Genomic DNA, 23,445 nt, shown 5'->3' on the forward strand with positions numbered 1-23,445 from the left:
GGAGACTGCAGTGAGTTCTGATTGTGTCATCATGCCACTGCACTGCACTCCAGCCACCTGGGCAACACAGCAAGGCTCTGTCTCAAAAAAAAAAAAAAGGAACGCTGCACCAAAGAACTGAAGCATACATGAATGGAGTCCAGGCTGGGTGGTAACTGTGCTTCGGGGCAGCTTTGACAAGTGGTGCAAAAGAAGCCCAAACAAGGTCTTTATGACACACATATAAAGAGGTGACTTCTGACTGGAGAGTGGGTGGCTTCTTGGAGGAGGGATATGATTCAGCTGGTGAAGTTGCAGCAAGGACTTTGCAAGCAGAGAGAACAAATGAAAAAGCTATGGCAGTGAAAAAGACCTGGGCATGATTATGCATATCTAGGTTTGATTGGGAGATTAGATTCATAGTGGGAGTGAAATGGGTAAAAGACCAGAGAAGCAGGCTGGCATCATGTTGTGAAGGCTCTTGATGCCCTGCTAGGAGTTTTTATTTTGATCATAAGCAATGGAGGACAGTTGCAGGATTTCGAGCAGAGGAATGATGTGATCACAGGGGTTCATAGGAAGCAAACGGGCCAGAGAAGAGCTGAGTGGGAGGAGGAAGCTTTTATTGTGTTCACTCTCTGGAAGTTGCCTTTTAGATACTGCACTGTTCAAGGCTTCTTTGACGAGAAGCAACATAATCCATGCCTGCCCACCACATCGACTCTGCTCCCTCAGCTACCAGGTCTAGCATCAGTAAGAGCTCTGACGCCAGCAGGAGGGTGGAATTTGTCAGTGAAGTGGAGCCTGGGGAGAGAGCCAGGCAGGAAACAGTTTGCCTTTCAAAAGGTGGCTCATACCCGTAATCTCCACATGTTGGGAGGCCAAGGCAGGAGAATTTCTTGAGGCTAGGAGTTTGAGTCCAGCCTAGGCAACATAGCAAGACCCTGTCACTGCAACAAACAAACAAACAAACAAAAGTTTAAAAAAAAGTCAATGTGTGTGTGTGGGGGGGGTGGGAATTAATTTGAGGCCAATCACGAACATCTTTGTTGAGAAAGATCCAGGCACTAGACCAGGACTTTTTAGAATGGCCTGGTGATGGAGCGGTTCTTAGTGATGATGGATCCTCAGATGTGGGTTCCTGGATCACAGTTTACTAACTGCTTGCTCTGGGCAACCTGAGTCTGAGAAAACCACAGTGTGTTCACACCTGGAATATGTATGCAGCTTTGGCTACGATGTTAAAAGAAAACATAGAGTTAGACGAGGTCCTCAACTGGTCTCTAAAAGGTGGAAGGGTCTTCCATCTGAAGGTACATTGAAAAGATTCAGATCTTTTATATGGAAAAGATGAAGGCTGAGAGACACAGGCAGGGTTTTGGAGCCATTTGAACGGAATGAATAGGGGAAACAGAGATGTGCTCACCAAACCCTGGACTCCTAGAGCTATGGATCTGCAGTAAAGGTGGCAAGAGGCAGTACCAGGCCAGTAAGATGAAATACCCGTTCACATGATGAGAAGGCCACCGAGAACTCAGAGGATGCTGTGGAGTAAGCATCTCAGTGGATGTGAGCTAAGTGGCATCACTCCAAGATGACAGAGCCACTGTAGGGTGTTCAGGGAGGCAAGTGGTGCCTGGGGCCTGTGTTTAACCTTTTGAAGTTGACACCTTGAGAGACAATAATGCCTTCCCAGGAAGTGCCACCCTGTGACATCAGTCTGAGAGGTCCCCACTTGCACAGAAAAGGGTTTTCTGTTTTCTTCTGCATTTACTTGAATGTCCAATGTGACCCCCACCAAGCCCCAAGATTTTTAACCTCTCTTGACTTTTGTTTCTTCAGCCTCAAATTATGATGATTCAAGGCTAATCAATATCTCAAGGGAGCATCAAGGCTCTTGTGGTGAACTCAGAAACATAAAAGGGCGATGTTCTAAACAGACCCTGCAGAGCCAGCTCTCTGTTTTTCAAGGTCACTAGGTAGGCAAGGAACACACACACACACACACACACACACACATACACACACAACCCACATTTAGTGGATTGACTAAATAGCTTCAATATTACCCAACCAAATGTAACAGAGTTGCTAATAAGGGACAAAAGGGACTATTTTGTCTCTTTTTCCCCTTTCGTTCCATTTTCCACTCCACTGGTTGAATGTCTAGGAAGTGGGACGTGGTGAGCAAGTGGGGCAGGGGGGCGACAGGGAGAAGTGGGGATCTCCACCCCCAGTGGGCATCTGGAGCTGATGGCTGCAGGTGCCCTTCAGACCCAGGAGGTATAGAATCTGCCTCCTGACTTGAAAGGGAGTAGGGTGACGTGGACTCAGGGTTGAATGAAACCGGGACGGTCAGGGAAAGCAGGGATCCTGCAGACCTGGCCTGACTGGTCTGTGTCCCCACGACACCATGCAGGTGACTGTTGGCTTCTGGCAGCCATTGCTTCCCTGACCTTGAATGAAAAGCTGCTTTACCGGGTGGTCCCTAGGGACCAGAACTTCCAGAAGAACTACGCAGGAATCTTTCATTTTCAGGTATTGTGCCTTGCTCGTGGCTTTTGTCATTACTTTCCATACTCTTAGGTCCCACCCCAGGTCGACTGAGTCAGAGACTCTGGGATTGGGGCCCAGGAGCCTATGGTTTAACAACTGCTCCAGGTAATTCTGATGCTCACTTAAATCTGAAACCTCTGCTTTAATGTGTCCATCCAGTCACCCACATGTCCATCCTCTTCACATCTCCCCCAGGCCATATGGCCTTGAGGAAAGCACTTGGGACTGAGGGGTAGGATATGTGGGTCTGAATCACCCACTGTGGCCATGGGATGCTGCTGGGCAAGTTCTCTTATCCACAGACTCAGACACTGGACTAGGTGTTTCCTGGTCCATCTGGGATCTCCTATGCATACAGATAAGTGAGACACAGATCCTGCTCTTATGGAGCCTGGAGTCCAAGAAAGGTCCTAGACTCAAGCATGGATGGTAGAGTCCCCACGTGTGGGCCACTGAAGAGACGTCCTCTGCACATCTGCTTGTTCATGCTAGCAGTGTTTTTCCCCCTCCCCTAGTTCTGGCAGTACGGAGAGTGGGTGGAGGTGGTCATCGATGACAGGCTGCCCACCAAGAACGGACAGCTGCTCTTCCTACATTCTGAGCAAGGCAATGAATTCTGGAGTGCACTGCTAGAGAAAGCCTACGCCAAGTAAGTGGGGTGGTTAGGAGCTAGGAGAAGCCAGAGCCTCCCTGAAGCTCTCACCTGCCCCTTTTCATGCCTGCCTCCCCACCCCAAACTCATGATCAAGTCTTTTCTAGCACCTGTACACCCATGGGCCAGAGAGAGAGCATCCCTTAGTAACTAAGAGCAACAGAAATTTGGGCTGAGAATTTAACTTCTCAGCTCTATCTTGTGTGAATATACACAAGGGCAAGCTCCCTGCCTGTATTAGTCTGTTTTGCCTTGTTATAAAGAAACACCCGAGGCTGGGTGATTTATAAAGGAAAGTGGTTTATTCTGGCTCACCTCATGGCGCCGGCATCTGCTGGGCTTCTGGTGAGGCCTCAGGAAGCTTCTAATCATGGTGGGAGGCAAGGGGAGCAGGCGTGTCTCATGGCTAGAGTGGAAGCAGAAGGAGAAGGAGGTGCCAGTCTCTTTTAAACAACCAGTTTTCATGTGAAAGTAGAGGGAGAACTCACCACTAGAGAAGGCACCAAGCCATTCATGAAGGATCTGCCCCCTGACCCAAACACCTCTCACCAGACCCCACCTCCAACATTGGAGATCACATTTCAACAAAAGATTTGGAGGGGACAAAATCCAAATTGTATTACTGCCCCTCGAGGCCTGAGATTTTTCCTCTTTCAAACCCCAAAGTAATTTCCTAGGGCAATATGAAGAATGATGAGGAATAATAAAAAAAATGTACTCAGATACCAAACTCAACCATGTGTCTACCCTTTCCTTGAAAGTCATTCTCCTTCTCACAGGTATTTGATGTTCAAAGACTTCTTTTGGGTTCTTTGAATTCGTTTTGTTTACGGCAACCCCAGTTCCTTTCTAGTCTTATTCCCACAGCAAGTCTCAGCAGATGCCTCTCAGCCTTGAGGGGGGGTTCCCCTCAACCCTACTTTTGCCTCTCAGCCCCAGAAACCCAAGTATCTGGGGTCAGCTCTGGAAGGGTTGTCCTTGGCTCTGTAAAGGAGTAGGTCTCTTGCAGAGAGGTCGGCTCAAGTCAGATCCTAGTAAAGTACTGAGCTGGCCGTGTGACACCGTGGCCAGTGCACCTTTCTGGCCCATAGACAAAATTGGCAAAGGGCCCCTTTTAACCTTCCACTCCACGATATGTCCCAGCACTGTCCCTGTCCCCAACTCCTGGGATCCCCTTGCTGGGGTTGCTAATGGCTGTAAGATGGTACATGTGTTCTTTCTTTTCCAACAGGCTCAATGGTTGTTATGAGGCTCTCACTGGAGGGTCCACGGTAGAGGGATTTGAGGATTTCACAGGTGGAATCTCTGAGTTTTTTGACCTGAAGAAACCACCAGCCAACCTGTATCAGATCATCCAGAAGGCCCTCCGTGCGGGGTCACTGCTGGGCTGCTCCATCGATGTGAGCCAGATGGCTTCTTTTTTTCCCCTTCTCCCTATGTGTGGTAGGGAAGGGACTGGACAGGAGAAAAGAGGCCCAGGAAGGCTTTGGCCCAGAGCAGATTCTGGTGACATATTGGTCTGCAGCACATAGGAACTGGTTAAGATCTAGTTAGAAACTGGGGTTCATCACATTGGAGGAGCCCCGATCCCCCCCCAATTGTTACAGCCCCTTTAGAATTGCTGGAAATGCCCTAAGAACATAGTGTTGATTCCTGGGTCCTAGGCCCTACCGTAGCTACCTCCTTTTTGCTAAGTAATTTTGAAATTTTGAAATACAAATATGATGATTGACAACGCTTGGTGGATCTTGAGCTCCTTGAAAAGGCAAGAGATTATGAAACCAGGGATCATGCCTGACTGGAGGATTGGCTGTATGGAGTTCCAAGGTGGCTGTGTGGACCAGAGGCTGAAAGCCACCGGTCCTGCAGTCCTGTCACCACTGCTTTCTGGCTGCTCTGCTTTCCTTTCTTGCTCTTGCCTTTGTCACTGTGAATGACAAAGTAAGAATGTTCTTTCTTTCTCTTCTCTCTAAAAACTGCGGCAGAAGATATGTGTTTTTGGTAGGGAGGCAATCTGGGGCACAGGTGAGGGAGTGCTGGGGAGACAGGAAGGAAGGGGATGGAGGGAAGCTACTCAGGGAGAGTACCAGAGGACCAGGATTTGCTCAGAGCTGTCATCGTGTAAAATTAGTCTTCAGGCAGCCTGAGGTCGCTCTTGGAGAATGAATGGCTTCCCAGTTTCTTGGTGGCGTTTTGAACGCTGGTTCTTCCAGGCTTGGCAGCCGCATAGCACCTGCCTGAAACTGATGATTAAAGAGGGTTGAGTGGAGATGGCTCTACTTACCTGAGGCTCATTGCCATGTGTGTGCCCCGTACTGCACTGGGGACCCCATGGCTAGGTAGTGTGCCCTTGGACAGCATTGTAGGCCAGCTCCAAAGAGGTCGGGGTCAGCCACACTGAGTGGACTTTCTCCTCGACCCAGATCTCCAGTGCAGCCGAAGTAGAAGCCATCACCCGCCAGAAGCTGGTTAAGAGTCATGCGTACTCTATCACTGGAGCTGAAGAGGTAAAATCTGGCAGGAGGAGGGCGAGGGTAAAATGTAATGAAATACTCATAAACCCTGTGCATCCTGAGAGAGAGGGATGACCTCTCCTAAGAGGTTCAGAATTGGCTTTGGCGCCCCCCAGCCCCACTGGAACACAGTCTCTCTTTGCCTACGCAGAGTCCCTGATACCACACTTGTGCTTGCTCACTGGAAAGGCCCTGCTGAGTCTTACCCATTCAGAAATGGACAACTCAACCTCTTGGAGCTTTAGATCTATGGGTTCTAACTACATGCAGGCAGTCTAAGGTGTGGCCAGGAAAGTTGTGGAGATTGTCAGTTAAATTCCAGACATATTCCAAAAAGTATGTTTGTGTAGGTAAAATGGTAGAGACCCAGAGGATCCCAAAAGGGAAAGAAAGGGCAGTTGTGCCTATTCTGACTTCCAGTGTAGGGTGTGATAATGGTAAAGCGTGCAGGTATTTCTCACTCTCTAGTTCAAGGAGAATGCATGGGCTATAATTTTCATTATTTTTATTTCCTATGTTCTATCTACTTCCAAAAAAGACTTGAGGTAGTTTACAATGAAAAGAATAGATACAATAAAGCCATACAACTGAAAAAATGCATCAATCTAGGCTAAAGACAGTGCTACAACTGATCAATTACTTTCGCTTTAGGTTTCCCAATGGCCAAGGCAAAAAGGGAAATGCAGAGGATGTCCTAGCCCTTGTTATTTATTAAAATGGCATAGATGCCCATGACCTGTGTCTATATTTCATGAACATGCTCTTTAATCAAGTCAATTTCATAAATATGAATTGAACATATGTGTATAAATTGGGCTAGAGCACGATGGAGAATACAAAGAAAATTAAAACATAAAGACCCAATGGTCTACACACAATTTTTGTGTGAGAATGTGAATGCAAGCATTTGTGCAGGGATACATGGGGGTTCATACTTGAGCATTCAATAAATAGTAGGAAAAGATGGTATGCATGGATTTATGAGTATGGGCTTTGGAGAAAGACTTGCCTGGGATCCCATCCTGCTTACTAACCAGGTAATCTTGGATAACTAACTTCTCAAAGTCTCATATTTTTAATTTTAATTTTTAGCTTAGAGACAACGTCTTACTGTGTCACCCAGGCTGGAATGCAGTGGTGTGATCATAGTTCATTGTAACCTTGAAATCCTGGGTTCAAGGGATCCTCCTGCCTCAGCCTCCCGAATAGCTGGGACTACAGTCATGCATTACCACACCCAGCTAATTTTTTATTTTTTGTAGAGACAGTGATCTTGCTATGTTGTCCAGGCTGGTCTTAAACTTCTAAGCTCAAGCCATCCTCCCACCTTGGCCTCCTGAAATGCTGGGATTATAGGCATGAGCCACTGTGCCTGGCTTAAATCTCAGATTTTTGAGCTGTGAAATGAACATAATAATAGTACCCAGCACTTGGGATTGTCATGAGGTTTAAATGAAACAATAACACATTTGAAGTGCTTAGCACAGCACCTACTCCATAGTACATGCTAAATAAATGTTAACTGCCATCCTATTGTTATTTGGCATTTATTATCATTAGGTCTCATATATTAAGACCTGAGTCAATCTTAGTCAACCATAAATCTAAATCCAAGTTAAAGCACACATAAACCTGTTTCTGTGCAAGACTCACTTTTCATTTATTGGAACAAGTTGTGAAAAATAGAGTCCTTGGCCAAAGCCTAAAAATGTACATTATAAGAAAATAAAAGTGTGGTCCTTTATGGACATTTAAGAACTGTAATGCAAATCCTCTCAGGTGCAGGTGTGTGTGCAAGCTGGTAATTCAGCTGCTTTTGTGTGTGTGGACCTTGCAGGTGAATTTCTGTGGGCGTGCAGAGAAGCTGATCAGACTCAGGAATCCATGGGGTGAAGTGGAGTGGTCAGGAGCCTGGAGTGATGGGTAAGTTCTTCTCTTTCCTCCCCAAGACTTGCCTCCTCTGCAAAAGGGTGTCACGTAAAGCACAGAATAGTGAGACCGATGTCACAGTGAGTTCAGCAGCACGTACTGCCCACAAACCACACGGCCTGTTCAGAAAAGAGTGTTAAGTGGTTCCAGGCTGGGAAAAGCAAAATAAAAACCACTGGGCTGCAGTCTTTGACTCTGGCTTTCTGCCTTGGCATTTGAAAGTTTGGCAGCTCCGTCGAATTTTGCTTTCGTGCTGAAGGATTTTTGTGTTTTCTACCTACCACACCGTGGTGGTCCAAAGGTCAAATCGATCACTCACAGCCTGATTCTTTCCACTCCACAAACACTGGCCACTCTGACAAAGGCCAAACTCCTCAGCACCAAGAGGAAATGCCGATGCTGAGAAAATGGAGTTTGATCCAGGAGCCCCAGGATGGCAGGCAGTGATGAGGGAAGTGGTGCTCGCTCCCCCCTCAGGGCGTGAATTGATCTTGGCTGGAGAGAGATTCTTCTCAGGCAGGGCTCTCCATGGGTGAGGGCAAGTAGGTCAGAGGTAGCGATGTCCCGGGACAGCTGTGTCTTGAACTCAAGTCTGCGTGGTATGGGAGAGTGGGTCAAGCATGGGGTGGTTTTGGTCCATTAGCACAGCTGGCATGAAGATAGGTTGGCACTGGGGAAGGAAATGAAATTCTCCAGTCTCATTGATGAAGAGCTGACAGAAATGGGAATGATTGTAATAATTCCCCCCTCCCAGTTCATTCTGTTCATGCTCTGTGATGCCACCAGGGTTTTGAAGGGGACTTCGCCACATTTTATCCAAGCATTGTTAATACTGCTCATTATTGCTCAGAGCTGCAGTAGTTTCCTTATTCCTAGGAGGAAATACTTGTCCCCAGGGCCACGGATGGGAAGCAAACACTTCTCATTCCACTGCCTAAGATTGAGCAAAACTCAGGCTGGGCACTGTGGCTCATGCCTATAATCCCAGCACTTTGGGAGACTGAGGTGGGAGGATCACTCGAACCCCGGAGTTTGAGACCAGCCTAGGCAGCATAACAAGACCTCATCTCTACTAAAAAAAAAAAAAAAGAAAGAAAGAAAGAAAAGAAAAAAAAAAAAAAGCTAGGTATGGTGGCATATACCTGTAGTCCCAGCTACTTGGGAGGTTGAGGTGGGAGGATTACTTGAGCCCAGGAATTTGAGGCTTGGGTGAACTGTGATCATGCCACTGCACGCCAGCCCGGGTGACAGAGTGAGATCTTGACTCAAAAAAAAAAAAAAAAGGATTGAGCAAAGCCTAACCCCTCGATTCTGCCCACTGCTCTAAAAGGATGACGTGGCCACATAAAACCTAAACTATGAGTTTGGGCCATTCTCACCAACAGTCATTTACCAAGCTGCCAAAAAGGCTTGTGTGACTTTGTCTCCTTTCCTTGAGCTACACCGTCTTTAACAGGTGGGAGGTGGTGACCATTGTCAAGGCCTGGGGACTTACCAGCTGAAGTCGTGGCCTGGGATGTTTATATATATATATATATATACATATCTGATATTGCAGAAAGACAGCACTGAATCTCTGAGGCAGCACATCAAACTCAGCCCAGTGTTAGCTAGATTTTACTTTTTTTAAAAGTTAGAATAAGAAAGCAATCAGGAGAGAATAGGTCAGCTCTAGAATGTTCCAACTTGTGCCCTAATCTTAGTTTATAACTAGAACATTGTGAGATTCAGTGAATTAAAGAGGTCCTGGAAACTCTTCTTCTGATCCCCAAGGTCTATTAGAGGCCAGCTTTGAGGGAGAGATTGAGCTGGGGTGTGTCCCAGCTCTTATGCTAGGGAGGGGAGTGTTTAGGTTTTGCTGAAAGGACTCAGGGAAGGGATTTTTTTTTTTAAAGGTGGCTCTTGATGCAGCTCAGTTATTTAGACACTGCATACGTATTTCAGGAAAATGTAATTTTGTAAAGGTCAGGTAGCTGGAGATGGCATTTGAACAAAGTACATGGATATTGCCCCAGAAAGGCCACCAGCAGGAGGCCTCACAGGGTGACATTACTTCAGGGAAATTGCCATGCGTCTGCTGGTCATTCTTGCAGGCTCAGGAAGTGGACTATGTCTATGCACCCAGAGCCAGTCTGACCTACACTCACCCCAGACTGATGCATACACCAGAATGACAGCTTACCAATTGATACCAGAGAGCATGCCTTTCTAGTGACAGGAGTTCTTACTTGTTCTTTCCTGAACGTCCCCATTCCTGCCATCAGAGACCTGGGAGTCTTCATGAGAAATGTAAAACTTGTCTAGAGAGCGAAACTTAGTGTTAGGCTATAATGTTCCTGCCACATGTCCAGGGCCACCCCGCTAGTGCCCATGGAGTCTGTGTCCCTGGCCTGCGTCTCCTCCCTAGACTGTGTGCCTCTTACCCCATTGTCCGCCACCCTGCCTTCCTGCCTACCTGCTGTCTTTTTGGTATTCCACTGCTGGCCCTTAGTGGGAAGTTTCGCTGAGTAAACGGTTTGCCGCAGAATCCCCCAGAAAAACCACCTTTGCTTTGTGTCCCCTCCCTCCCCCCCCCAGTGCACCGGAGTGGAATGACATGGATCCCAGGCAGAAGAAAGAGCTGGACAAGAAAGCTGAGGATGGAGAGTTCTGGTGAGAAGGCTTTCTGCTGGAGAGTTGGCCCCTTGGTTATGGGTACATTTCCAGTTCTGACGTGGGCACAGCCAGTCGCTAGGTCTTCCAGGAATGCGACATGCTTCCCAGCCATGCAGCATCCATTCTCCTCTCCCTTTTGTGTCCTAGTATAAATCTACTCCTATACCAGAATGTCTAAAGCACTGAAACCTAGATATCTGGGCCCTTACCATAGCTTAGCTATCAGCCTTTCTTAGTTCTATTATCTTTCCAATGAACTGAGAACACCACTTCTATCTCTGTAAGCTAAGATTTAGCTTACCATCAATATAGGATAACTTCTTTCGCTAGTGAGCAAAGAAAGATAATAAGGATCCCCCTTGAATATGGGACAGCTTAGCTGGACAGCACTCGGAATTACACAGAAACGAGCCTATTGTGAGCTTAGATTTAACCCTGCCTAGAGGCAGAGGCTTTCTTCAGATGACCTCCTGAAGTCTATTCCAGTTTATAATTCAGACTCTTTGCCTGGCTGGTAAGATTCGTGAGGGAGGCTCCCTATAAGAACCAAGAACGGCAGCGAGGAATGTAGACAGTTGCCTCTGCAGATTCGTATCAGTGGCTGAATGTGCCACTGCACTCCAGTCTGGGTTACAGAGTGAGACTCCAACTAAAAGAAAAGAAAAGAAAGAAAGAAAAGAAAAGAGAAGAGAAGATTAGGCTAGCCTGGGCTCTAGGACCTCTGATGGTTCTCTTTCCTGTGCTCAGGAGGTATGCTGTTAGTCACCTTTGCAGCCCAGCTCTCTTGACCAACAGTCCTCTGCTTCCTCTGCCCCCAGGATGTCATTTTCAGATTTCTTAAGGCAATTCTCTAGGCTGGAGATCTGCAACCTGTCCCCGGACTCTCTGAGCAGTGAGGAAGTGCACAAATGGAACTTGGTCCTGTTCAACGGCCGCTGGACTCGGGGCTCCACTGCTGGAGGCTGCCAGAACTACCCAGGTGAGGTGAAGGGCCGTCTGGGCCCAGCTTCCCTGCAGCTTGTCCTCCCTGAGCTGGGTGACTTTATGTGTTAATCTTTGGGTGATTCCTTTAGACTTTGGCTCCTGGGTACTCCCGGGAGGCCCTGCTTCTCTCAGGGTAGGCAAGTGGCTCTGCAGTTGTCACCTGAGGCCTGATCTCAGCTTCTAAGCGTTCTAATGGTACCTGCTTCACCCGCTGTCCCCTGCCTCAAAGGATGTGCTCCTTCCTACTAACCCTATTCTTGGCACCCTACGCTAAGGCCTCCAGTTCTTCTCTTGGGCTTCTGCCATCTCCTCTAGACCCAGCTTGCTGATCCCATCCCACTGAGCTCTGGGACAGTGGGTAATGGTGCGCTAGGGGAACCTGGGCAACAACATCTGTTGTTTCAACAGATAGCATCCATCAGAGCTGCTGTCTTGCTTTGTGTTTGTGCCTGAGTCAGACGAACGCAGCGTGGGCCGTGGATGGCCACACACAGAGCATGCATGCGGCCACTCCGCTCCCACAGGAGTCTTCGGGACTCCATCCTTGGTGGGGATAGTCTGGTGCACACCCTTTGCCTCCGCACTAACCCTGGGTCCTTATCTTATGAAAGGCGGGAAGCCTTCCCAGCTCACAAGAGACCACTAACTACTCATGTGTAGACTCCTCCTAGGATCTATCAGCTGAGGCAGCACCTGATGAAGAAACTTGGAAAAACAGCCCCACATCTCTAAGGAGAAATGAAGAAAAGCAAATCCGCACTCTCCACTTCTCACTTCCCCAATCCCCACGCTCCCTGCCTGGTTTGCTGTCGATGTGTTGATTGACATAGACTGTAAGCGCATGGGGCAGGGTTGGTGGCTTTCATCTCAAGATAGAGCTCACTCTCACTGCAGGGCTGTGCTCAGTGCCATGGAAGCAGCTTTGTAATGAAATCTCACCTCGGTGCTGGGGTCTTGACAAGGTCTCTCCTCTTTCACTCCCCCCATCCAAGCCAGTGCTCCCAGTTCTGGCAGCTGTGACCAGAATGCTGAGCGGAGAGGAAGGAAGGGCATCTGTATTCTCCTTCTGTTACTTAGTTTAACATCTGTGAGACCCAGTGGTGGGGGGGGCAGGGGAGGGAGGGGTGAAGGTGAGGTGGGTGCGCATTTCCAGTTTCTGAGCATCAGTTTCCTAATCCTCAAAATGGGGTAATAATTCCCACCTTCCAACCTCTGTAGGGCCCAGTGAGCATTGTAATACCGAGTGTCGAGGGAAGCACTTTGTAAACTGTGCAGCAATATACAAATGGGATATATTATTTTTATGGCCCATTCTCTTCCTCCGGTATGGTTAAAGAGTAAACAAAAAAATGTATGGATTGCAATAATGTTACATTTGGGAGAAATTATAACATGCTCACAGAATTAGCAAGGTCTTAGAAAATGCATAGAAAGTATGCACGGATCATTTTTGGAGCTTGGAACAGTAGGGGGTGCCCAAAGTATCTGTATGCACCAAATCACAATCCTATCTGTGCCACCAACTAACTGTCAGAAAGGGATAGATTGTTCCTGCCCTTTGGTAATGATGTAAATACAGAAGATTACAGAATTCGCTCTGTCTCCTCTGAAATCTGTAGATATTTGGCTTTAAAACCCATACATTTGTGCTCTAAATAAAAAATCTGGAAGTGGAGATTCTGGGAAGGTGGAATTAAATAAGTAATTTTACTGTTAAGAAAAAATGATAATCAATGGCTCTTGGTCACCTGTGAATGCCTTGTTATTTTATCAATTTGGACACTTGAAAGGATGTAGGAAGAAAACCTCACCCTCCCACTTCCTTCTTCTCCCAGGGCACATCATTATTGAAATTGCTGAGGCCCTAGTGTGGAGACACCCGTCAGGCCCGTCTTCTTTGATTATGCTCTGCTTCTGGACTCTGTCATAGACTTGCTGTGTGTCCTTAAATGATTCTTTTGACCTCTCTGTGCCTTGGCTTGGGTAGTCCCTATTCTGAGAGATTTTTAAATAGTCATCTTTGAAATGAAGTCGACTTTTTAAATGTCCATAGGTAGTATGGAAGGAATGTTTCTTAATTGCCAATTGTGATTTCTCATGCATTATTAAATGACTTTCTCTTGAAGGGAGTGTGTCTCATCAGTGGGCTGTAACACCGAAGCCATCGTGTGAGGCCTCTGGGGTGACGGGCAGAGGATTAGTTCTCAGGGCTGCTTCAGGCTAAGCTCTGAAGAGGGGGACGTCTTGGAGGAAGAGCATATGCCAATCAGATGGCGAAGGCCGTCATCTTCATATTCTGCCAGGCAGAGGCCTCCTTGGTTGCTAGTCTCTTCTGGGGCTTTGTCCTCATCCATCCCAGAGACATGTTTATACCTAGAGGCTCCCCTTCCTTCAGGAGGTGGGTTTGTCTTCACAGGCCAGGAGCTGAGAACAAGGAGATATTAACTATTTCCCCAGGAGGACTTGGAGGTTACTTCCCGGTGCAGCACAGTGTGGCCCTGGGAATATATTGTTCTGAATATTCCCGGTTAAGCACACCTGGGCTCTGGGCTAATCGAGTGGACAAACCCAAGGGTTCCCAATGCTATGGAATGTGTCTGCTGGTGGAGTAGGGAGATAGTGGGAGGTACCTGACCCCTTGTAAAGAACATTTAGTGAGGCCTGCTCACCTGGTACAGTTTGGACAGAGATATGCTTTCCTGGGAATGACCAAGGTTCTTTCCTTTCATGGTCTCCTTCCCCATCTCCTCACACCCCCATGTGGGGAACCACCATCACCTGGGTGACTTCCAGCCACGTACTGGACCAATCCCCAGTTCAAAATTCACTTGGATGAGGCGGATGAGGACCAGGAGGAGGGCATCGGTGAACCCTGCTGTACGGTCCTGCTGGGTCTAATGCAGAAAAACCGCAGGCGACAGAAGAGGATAGGACAGGGCATGCTCAGCATCGGCTATGCCATCTATCAGGTACTGGGAGCTGAGTTTGTCCTTCATTGTACATTTGATGGCTTTGGTCTGCATATTTTGACCAGCAATTGGAACACGTCTTTCCTAGTGCTTGAATATTTCTAATCAAGCATTGTCCTTGCTCTTTTAAATATCTTTCTTTTAAATATCCTTCCTGAGGCCTGATTTCTACAACTAAAGATTCATTCCTATAGCTTAAGTCTCTGCTGTGCACTTCATTAAACTTTGCCTGTCACTGGGGGCTCGGTATAAATGTGCCTATTAGACTATTTTCCAATTGCTGGTTTCTCAGGGAAGAGGAGCCAAGAACACGGAGGCATAAGGCACTTGAGGTGACACTAGGAGGATGAGGGGCATCACTGAATGGGGGAGAGAGGCTGTATAAGGGAGCCTAAGACAAATATGCCCTTTCTTTCACCCTGGGAAGCCTTGAGATGCTTGTTGGAACATACAGGGCACGGACTGGGGTGATAGAAGCCACGTGGTCACTTTCTGTTCTGGTGTCCCTGGACTGGGTGCCATAGCTGACTCTGGTCTCAGGCTACAGTTTCTGGCTCAGTGTGTCAGAAGATAGATATGTGAAAGCCAGACTTTTGGGTCTTGACAAGTTTAGGTAGGAACAAGTTGGAATCCACTTTTTTATACTGGCAAAGACTCCTTACAACAAATTCCAGAGGAATTCATGGTGGTTATTTTTATATGATTTTGTTAAAAATGAATTTCTTGAAAAAAATACAATTCTAATCAGGAAGAGCAAGAGCTGACTAGAGGTCCAACATCTCAGTATAAATTAATATATAAAAGGGAAGTGTTTTAATAAGAAACCAGTAAGGAAAAGCACAACTGTCAAGTTCAAGCTCATATCTCCCATCCTCGTCCCTTTATTTTTCATGCTTCGGGACTTAGGGCTTTGGCATTTTATGTGTGTGTGTATGTGTGTTTTTATATTGGAAGAATAGAAGTTGGAAAATAATTGTTACTTGATGGCAGGAGAAAATAATTGTGAATAAATAAGTTCCAGTTCTACTCCAGTTAAGCTCTTCCAGTTCATCTAGAATGCAAGTAGTGCTAAACCAGACTCTGCTTGCAGAGATATAAACCTGGGAAGGCACTTAGTATATGTGTGGTGATTCAACAAACTTTAGTGAGCATCTACTAAGTGCTGCTATTGGGTTGAAAGCTGAGGACACAGAGGAATATCACATGGTTAGTGTCTTCAGAGAGCTTACAGTCGGGTATGGCAATCAGAAACACACACACTGACTACGGGGAAGGTCAGATCTGCTGTGATGGGACCAACACGCGGGGCTGGTGTCGCCTCAGCTTCAAGGAGGAGGAGACTTTTGATCAGGGCCTTTGAGATATGAACTGGATTTCAAAGGAGGGGAAGGGAGAACATTCCAGCCAGAAGGGTACTTCTCGACAGCTTGAAAGTAAGTGAAGTTTCAGAGAGCAGATAGTAGGTGGGCATGGCTGCAGGGTGGGCTTCTCAGGGGCCACGGCCACTAGTTCTTCATCCATCAGGCCTACCTCATGTAACCAGACCAGCAAAGCATTTTTTTGAAGGGACCAAAACAGCTTTGTATGGCATGGCGTTGGCTCTGATAAGTAATATATAAATATATATCAGTTTTCCAGTCATCATAGCCCAGCTGCTTATAAAAGATTCCAGTGTATGTAATCCATGGTCCTTCTTGTGGTCAGGGATCTATGGGGTTGCAGGGAGTGGCTGGGGTTGCAGAGAGAGGGTACATGGGTTGTAGAGTACTATATTCTTACCCTGTTATCTCTCTCCTCTCTTTAACTGACTGAAACTGGAGTCTGGTTTGAGGTTGAAAGCCTGCCGCCAATTGAGAAGCAGCCAGGATCCCCTGAAGGCTAAAGAGCCCTTAGCTTCTAGCCTCCTCTCTCCTTTATCTTCCTGTGGTGACAACAGGCTCCTGCCAGGCTAGCCTGTCGTTTGTGTTCAGGAGCCTACATTTCAAAGGTGGACCAGTGGGCAGTGGGTAAGGCCTGCTCTCCTACCTCGCTGCTCTGGATTTGTGCCACCGAGAGGCCCCGTCTGCCTGGCTCAGTTCCTGCCAGTGACTCTTGGCAGGGTGAATTCAGAGCATATTGGTGGCAGCGGTGGTGGTCAAGTTACTAGAGGAAAGATGGCCAGCGTGGTTAGGAAAGTCCCCCGGGAGGGTGGGCAAAGGCCGTTAGGCCACAAGCCAAGAGAGGGAACCCTATGAGACCTCTGCTTTCTCAGACAGCCAGGGCTCCTGCATGGGCAATTTTAGTTTTACACTGAGAATCAGAGGCGTGACGGAGACCCTAGACTGTTCTACCTCTGCTGCCAACGACTAGTGGGGGCTCTGAAATCAAGGATGGCAGCTGAGCCAATTTTTCCCTACTGTTTTTGTTTTTCAGGGTTGTAGGCAATTGCCACAGACCCGGGCCACAAACAATGCCTGCCTTGCTCTTCTGGTCAAAAGAACCTACATGGCAGGGACAAAGGCAGGAAAAGGACAAATTGGGGGCTTGAATCCTCTTCTCTAGCCTGACCCAGGTGACCTGGCACAGGAGGGCTCCCAGTCTGGATATGAGAGCTGTTCTCTTATGGAAGTCAACACTTCCGGCTGCAAATAATAATACATAATCAAGCAAGGCCAGTGAAAAGACTTTACCAGCTTATGTAACCAAACCAAGAAAAGAAGGGGGGATGCTTGGGACAAGGGTCTTAGATACTACCAGGATTCTTTCTCTCCATATCTCTTCTCTGGTGTTATACCATTTTGCTGGTTTAGATGCTTTCACTACCTAGTATCACTAGCATGAAGAAAAGAGCCCCTTCTCTTAGTTCCAATTCAGAAATCCTAGAGAAGACCAGACATGGTGGTCACACCTGTAATCCCAGCACTTTGGTAGGCCAAGATATGAGGACTGCTTGAGGCCAGGAGATTGAGACCAGCCTGGGCAATAAAGCAAGACCCCATCTCTACAAAAAGAAAAAAAAAAAAGAATTCCTAGAAAAGTCTCTGATGCACTCAGCTTGGGTCAGGAGCCTGTTCTTGGACCACTCACCACAGCCAAAGGACAGGATAAATTATGGCTCCTAGTGGGTGAGAGCCACACCCTTGATTTGGGAGGCCAGGTCTGTAGGACTCTAAAGATGCTGACTTTCATTTAAACCCCAAGGTTATTACTCCTGAAGAATTTGGTATCCTGGTAGATTCCACAATTAGAAAATGAAGTAAAAAAGCCGAACCTTCTTTCCGCTCCCGATTTCTAGGGCTCAGTAGTCTACAGTTAGCTTTAGCATTCATCAATGGCTTACTAGTTACAGAGATTCTGACTAGTTTCTCACTTAAGCAAGAGCTTCCTCACCGGTGGCCCAGGATTGCACAGTCTGCAAGATATGGGGATGGATCAAAGGAAAAAGAAGGACCTTGGAGCTCTCAGGTAACCCACTCTTTTCTTCTGCCCTGTAGGTTCCCAAGGAGGTACGTGAACACTGATAGAGATTCCTTCTTTGGGTGAGAAATAACTTGGCTGCCTTCGGGGATGAGCTGACCCCTGTGATGGAAGCCGGTTCTCCCACAGACTCTCACATGAACCAGTCATGAACCAGACCATATGGTAGCCCTGAGAGTTGCTGAAGAGCATCCCAAGTCCCATCTGTCAGGCTCCCATGGAAGGAGCATTGGTGACCCTTTCCCCCTTGTGTGCCTGGTGGTCCAAATAAGGTGATTCCAATGTGCAGCCAAGATTGAGAACACATGTTCTAAATAAGCTTCCCCCCCCCCCAACTAGGGTCAGGTGCACTAATTATGTGAAGGTGTATCTACTCTGTTGCAGCCTTATCCCAGCTCTCCCCATTATCGAGCTTGGCCCGCCATGTAGTATGTGCCAACAAGGCCCAAACCCATAGACTTCAGTCTATGCCTTGTTCCAAGACTGCAGACTACTGTCCTACCCTGCCCTTGGCTCACAAATGCAGTTACTGATAATTGAGGGAACAGATAAGGGAGTGTGGATGGTTTAGAGCCAACACCTCTTCCTACTATGAAGTAATGAAAACCAAAGCTAAGCCCAGGTGGTGGTGGTTCCCATCAGCAATGCTCCATTCGTGTGAGCGAGAGGTCGCATGCACACACAGTGGAACTTCCTGCAGCAGCACCTCACAATGCCCTCAGTGTGTCACCGTGGGTCCTGTGCTCTTCAAGTGCCAGTGGGCCTTCAGGCCAAGAGATGTCAAACTTGGACATGCCTCAGAATCCCTCGGAGGGCTTGTTAAAGCGTAAAGGGCTGGGTCCTGCTTCTGGAGTTTCTGATTCTGTGGGCCTGGGGTAGGGCCTGAGAATTTGTGTTTCTAACAAGTTACCCAGGGCTCTTTTGTTTTTGTTTTTGTTTTTGAGTTGGAGTCTCACTCTGTCATCCAGGCTGAAGTACAGTGGCACGCTCACAGCCACTGCAGCCTCGACCCGCTGGGCTCCGGCGATCCTTCCACCTCAGCCTTCCAAGTAGTTGAAACTACAGGCATGCGCCACCACGCCCGGTTTATTTTTTATTTATTTATTGTGGAGACGAGGTCTCGCCAAGTTGCCCAGGCTGGTCTCCAACCTCTGGGCTCAGGCAATCCTCTTGCCTTGGCCTCCGAAAGTGTTGAGATTACAGACTTGAGCCACCGCACCCAGCTACCCAGGGTTATTATGCTGATCCTGCACCCACATTTTGAGGACCACTTTCAGTTAAACCTGCCTAACCCCATCCTGTCTCTCCAGCTGAGCCATGTCAAGGGCATATGTGAGGGCCAGGGACTTTGTGGCGCCTGCCTGTTTAAGGTTCTTTGGTAGGACAGAGGAAACCTTGGTAGGACAGAAGAAACCAGCTCTTCCCTCAGTGTCCCCCAATCCACTCTGGCCTCTTAAATAGGATTTCTCTGACCTGATTCACCTCTGGATTCTTGCTGGAACTCAGTTTGCTCCTTGCCCAACCCAAGTCAAATTAGAGTTTGCTGTCCACTTCAATTCTGTAGAGCACTGTCTCCATATCCTCCCCTTGCTATCATCTGGGATGACAAGAATGACCTTTAGCTGTGACACTTAGGCCTTGGCCATGGCCTTGCTAACCATGCCCCAATATTCTTCTGCCCAGAGTGTAAGGAGATGCCAAGTGCTGTAGCTGCGCTAGTGGCCAAGTCAGTGGGGGCTGCCTGGGGACTCATGCAGAGTGGTGGGGGCAGGTGGCCCTGCTTCCTTCCTTGCTCAGCAGATCCGAGGAGAGTCTGGTGACTATGAATGGACATTGTCCACTCCAGGGTGGGCATTCCAGCTCCAGGTCATGCCGACATCACAGCCCTTGCAGTCTATCAGCACCTGGCCTCTGTCACAGGCATCTTGATGAAGACAGATCATAAAGACACAGTGCTACGAGGAGCCTTAATTACAGCAATAATAATGTTGCCACCTGTGTTTTGGAAGCACTCTGCAGTCACTAATTAGCCTGTCTCATGCACCAACAGCCTCCCTCTTCCCCCAACAAATAGGTGGGTCATGAGGAGCTTCATCTCTTCTCCTAGGAGAGCTGAGGCTCTGAGGAGGCGAGGGGACCCCAGACCAGGCCTGGCTGCGGTCAGTCTGTCTGTCTACCTTCTTCAGAGCTGCCTCCCGGGGCTCCCAGTCTGACCACCTCGGTCACCTTGTAGAGCAATTTTTCCAGGAAGTCAAAGGTGAGCAGGCTTTTCTGACAGCTTTTGTTTGAGGACCAGGGTTTAAGCTCACTTCTCCAGTCTCAGGCCTGCACTGGGAAGGTCAATACCACACCCCGAGGGACAGATGCAGTATTAAAGATTCTGTTGGATTCATGAGGAGGAATATCCAGAGAGAAGCTGGGCACACACTAGAGACCCTGCTGTTCAACCCTTTGCTTACCTGGGGAGACCAGAGGTCAAGTTCGCATAGTCAAGGTCAATACCTCCAACAGGGTGTGTCACCTAGAATGTGCTCAAATTACACTTGATGATTGATACACAGTGAATTTGCGACAGACTCTAAGGCCTCCTGCTGCTTAGAGCAGTGGTAAAAAATCAGTGATCCCTAAATCAGTACCATAAAGCTGAACTCTTCAGCTCTCATCTTCCAGGATTTAATGAGAAGTTGACTCTGCCCATTGTTTTGTGCAGCTGGAGAGTCACATGGATATGCACCTGGGCCGGGACTTCTTCCTGGGCCATCAACCCTCAGCTCGCACCAGCACCTACGTCAACCTGCGGGAGGTCTCTAGCCGCGCCCGGCTGCCCCCCGGGGAGTACCTGGTAGTGCCCTCCACCTTCGAGCCCTTCAAAGATGGCGAATTCTGCTTGAGAGTATTCTCGGAGAAGAAGGCCAGGGCCCTGTGCGTCTCCTTCCCTCTGTGTGGGAATGGTTGTCTGAGTGTCCATGGAGGAAAATGGCCAGATGTGGATACAGAGCCCTGTAGGACAGTAGGACTCATCCCTGCTCCCAGTTCATAGTCCCTGAAGAAGTCTGTAAGATACTTCAGGTCCCATGGGCCCTTCACTGGGTGTCCCTCTCCTGCCTCCTCCTGTTTGCTCTATGGGACACTGGGGGAGTTTTCTTTTAAAAAAATGGTCAAGGCTAGAGAGAAAGTGCACCAGCAGCAGCCTGGTGAGACGGCTCCCACCCATCCAGGAGGGGCATATGAGACCCAGAAAATGGGACCCAGATGAGAGCATCCACTTCTCCCGCTTATCCAGGCAGACACACACACCACATGTACACATCACATACACACACCACACATACACACTGTGTACATACCACATAAACATACACAACATATGCACACATACACTATATACACACCACACTATTCATACACACCACAGATATATACCATATACATACCACACATCATACATATACACTATACACATACACACTACAATCATGCATGACATATACATATCATGCACCGTATACACCTCTGCCCACACACATATGGCACACCCTCAGCACAGCACAGTCCACATGCATGCGTGCAAACAAGGGCTGTGGGCTTGCTGGCTCATTTCCCAGAGGATACTCCAAAAGGGATTCATGCAGCTGGGTTTCCAGAGGAGAAGAGTGGTAGCTGGGGTAGGGTGGGGAGAGAATTCCCCAGAAGAGTGATCCATGGAGGTGAACATTCTAGAATCCATAAAGGGCCAAATGAACTTGGAAGCTCTTGTCTCTGATGAAAAAGTCAGAGTGGGGTGGGAGTGAGGTGGTAAGGGGGAAAAATCCTGGTTAAAGATTTCGTTTAAGCAGTTTTTAGGAGGAATTGAAGTTTTGGGTGGGAAGGGTCCAAATCTTCCTTAGCTGTACTTTTTATTTACTCGTGTTTGGCTTATTTCTTTCTTTGTATTTCAGGGAAATTGGAAATGTGGTAGCTGGAAACCCACACGAGGTATGCAATCTTTTAGTATGCCAAGCTCTGCCGCTGTTGCATAGCAGTCATTCAAGGTTTCTTATTGATTCATCAGAGTTCTTTATTTATTAAGGACAGTAACTTCTTGTTAGGTCCACAACATTTTCTAGACTCTGGCTTTTCCTGTTGAAGAAGAGATAGAATTAGCACAGGAACCCAGGCTTTGTAATGCATCCTTACCTCTCAGGGTGTCTTAGTATGTTCTACAGAGAGGGCATACACTGTGCCGGAGCCCTTCTATGCAGGGTGGAGAAGTCAATGGGAGAAATGGAATGGATTCCTTGCTCTTAGATTGATCTCTAGTCTTTTTGGAGGACAAATGATGGAAGCCTATGAGGAAGATGAAGGGAAGTGCATGCCAGAAATGGATCTAAACCAGCGTATGTGTAGTGCAAGGAATGCTGGAGTGTGTCTAGTCTGGGAAGACTCCATGGAGGAGGCGCAGACTTTAGAGGATGAAATACACAGTTTGAAGTGTGCATTCGCTACCTCACTCCGTTTTTCCCTCACTTGTGTCCTCAGTTTACTGTCCTTTCCCTCAGGTGACATGTGTGGTGTCCATGTATTGGCCATTGCTCTCCCTGAGGACAACACTGTGTCTATGGCCAGTGGGCAATGGCTTGGGGTAGGGAAGGACTATCTTCATGGGGGCACAGGCCCAGTTTTTATCCTTCTGTTGTGTCTATCCAAAAGCATTAAGGTGTCTCTGGCTGCAGATGCCACACGGGTTATCTCCCCCCTCCACCCCTGGCTATTGAGTTTGCCATCTTTGGCCAAATAGGGGTGGAGAGAGATAGAATATGATATGACACATCCTCGCTGCCCCCAGGAGGACTTATCATTCACAGGGGTGTCTCTTATTCCCAGTCCCAGGTATATTAGAAAAGTCATCATTTACCTGTGAAGACTATGGAGTTTAGTCTGCAATATAAGTGCCGAGAATTATCCTCTTTTATTTTATTAATATCCTTTGTTTCTTGCTAAATCAACTTAAAACTGATTCTAAGCCCCCATTGCACCAGGTTGGCAAGAGTTCAATCCAAGCCACTATTGGGGCTCCCTATCTCTACCTCCAGTGGAGTATTGGGGTTTTCCACTGGCTCAACTGCTGTGAACCAGTTCTCAAGTGAGCAATCCCACCAGTTCAGAGACTAATTTTCTAAAGCCCCTAAGCAATAGGAAGTCTCTTCTGTTATGGGCCCACCAACATTGGTCATTTCTGTGGTCAGCTCACAGGTTCCTTCATGGCTCACAGTTCTTGGGCTTCTGTGATCAGCCTGGGGCTTAGAATCCTTGGCAAACTTGGAGTTCCCAGGTCAATGGTCCAGCCTGCCCTTCTGAGTTTTCCATAGCATGGTTATGGAGATATACTAGGGTTTCCATAGCTCAAAGTCCTGTGAACTTCCAGGGACTTCTTGGTCTCAGGGAAACTCAGTCCTAAAGTGAAACTTTAGGATACCCCTGCCTTCTCCAACACACACATACACACACACACATACACACACACACACACACACACACACACATGCACGCATGAGCGCATGCATGTGTGTATACACACTGACACATAAGAATAATATCCTTAGGGGACTCAGGAATTTACAGGAGACAGGAAGAGCCATTGCCTTCTAGAACTTCAGTTTTCCTTCCTGCAGAAATCTCCAAGTCATGGACAGTTGAACATTCAAAGGGCCTAACCCCTTGCTCAGAATGCGGGAGAGAAAAAATACAGGATGAACAAACACACTCTTGTACA

General features: G+C 47.7%; 1 protein-coding gene across 1 annotated transcript in view; it reads left to right on the forward strand.

Moving 5' to 3' along the window:
- Window positions 1-23,445, forward strand: part of CAPN8 (calpain 8) — a gene marked incomplete at its 3' end in the record, with an annotated part of 73,213 nt that overhangs the window by 37,112 nt on the left and 12,656 nt on the right. The window contains exons 3-13 of the mRNA XM_008070064.2: window positions 2,399-2,517; window positions 3,051-3,184; window positions 4,419-4,587; window positions 5,611-5,694; window positions 7,538-7,623; window positions 10,207-10,281; window positions 11,103-11,263; window positions 14,062-14,237; window positions 17,711-17,722; window positions 20,404-20,615; window positions 21,632-21,668. Of these exons, the coding sequence (XP_008068255.1) occupies window positions 2,399-2,517; window positions 3,051-3,184; window positions 4,419-4,587; window positions 5,611-5,694; window positions 7,538-7,623; window positions 10,207-10,281; window positions 11,103-11,263; window positions 14,062-14,237; window positions 17,711-17,722; window positions 20,404-20,615; window positions 21,632-21,668 (1,265 nt within the window). The remainder of the gene's footprint in view (window positions 1-2,398; window positions 2,518-3,050; window positions 3,185-4,418; window positions 4,588-5,610; window positions 5,695-7,537; window positions 7,624-10,206; window positions 10,282-11,102; window positions 11,264-14,061; window positions 14,238-17,710; window positions 17,723-20,403; window positions 20,616-21,631; window positions 21,669-23,445) is intronic.

This window comes from Carlito syrichta, unplaced genomic scaffold (genome assembly GCF_000164805.1).
Source record: "Carlito syrichta isolate Samal-C Ts95f unplaced genomic scaffold, Tarsius_syrichta-2.0.1 Scaffold312843, whole genome shotgun sequence".
NCBI lineage: Eukaryota > Metazoa > Chordata > Mammalia > Primates > Tarsiidae > Carlito > Carlito syrichta.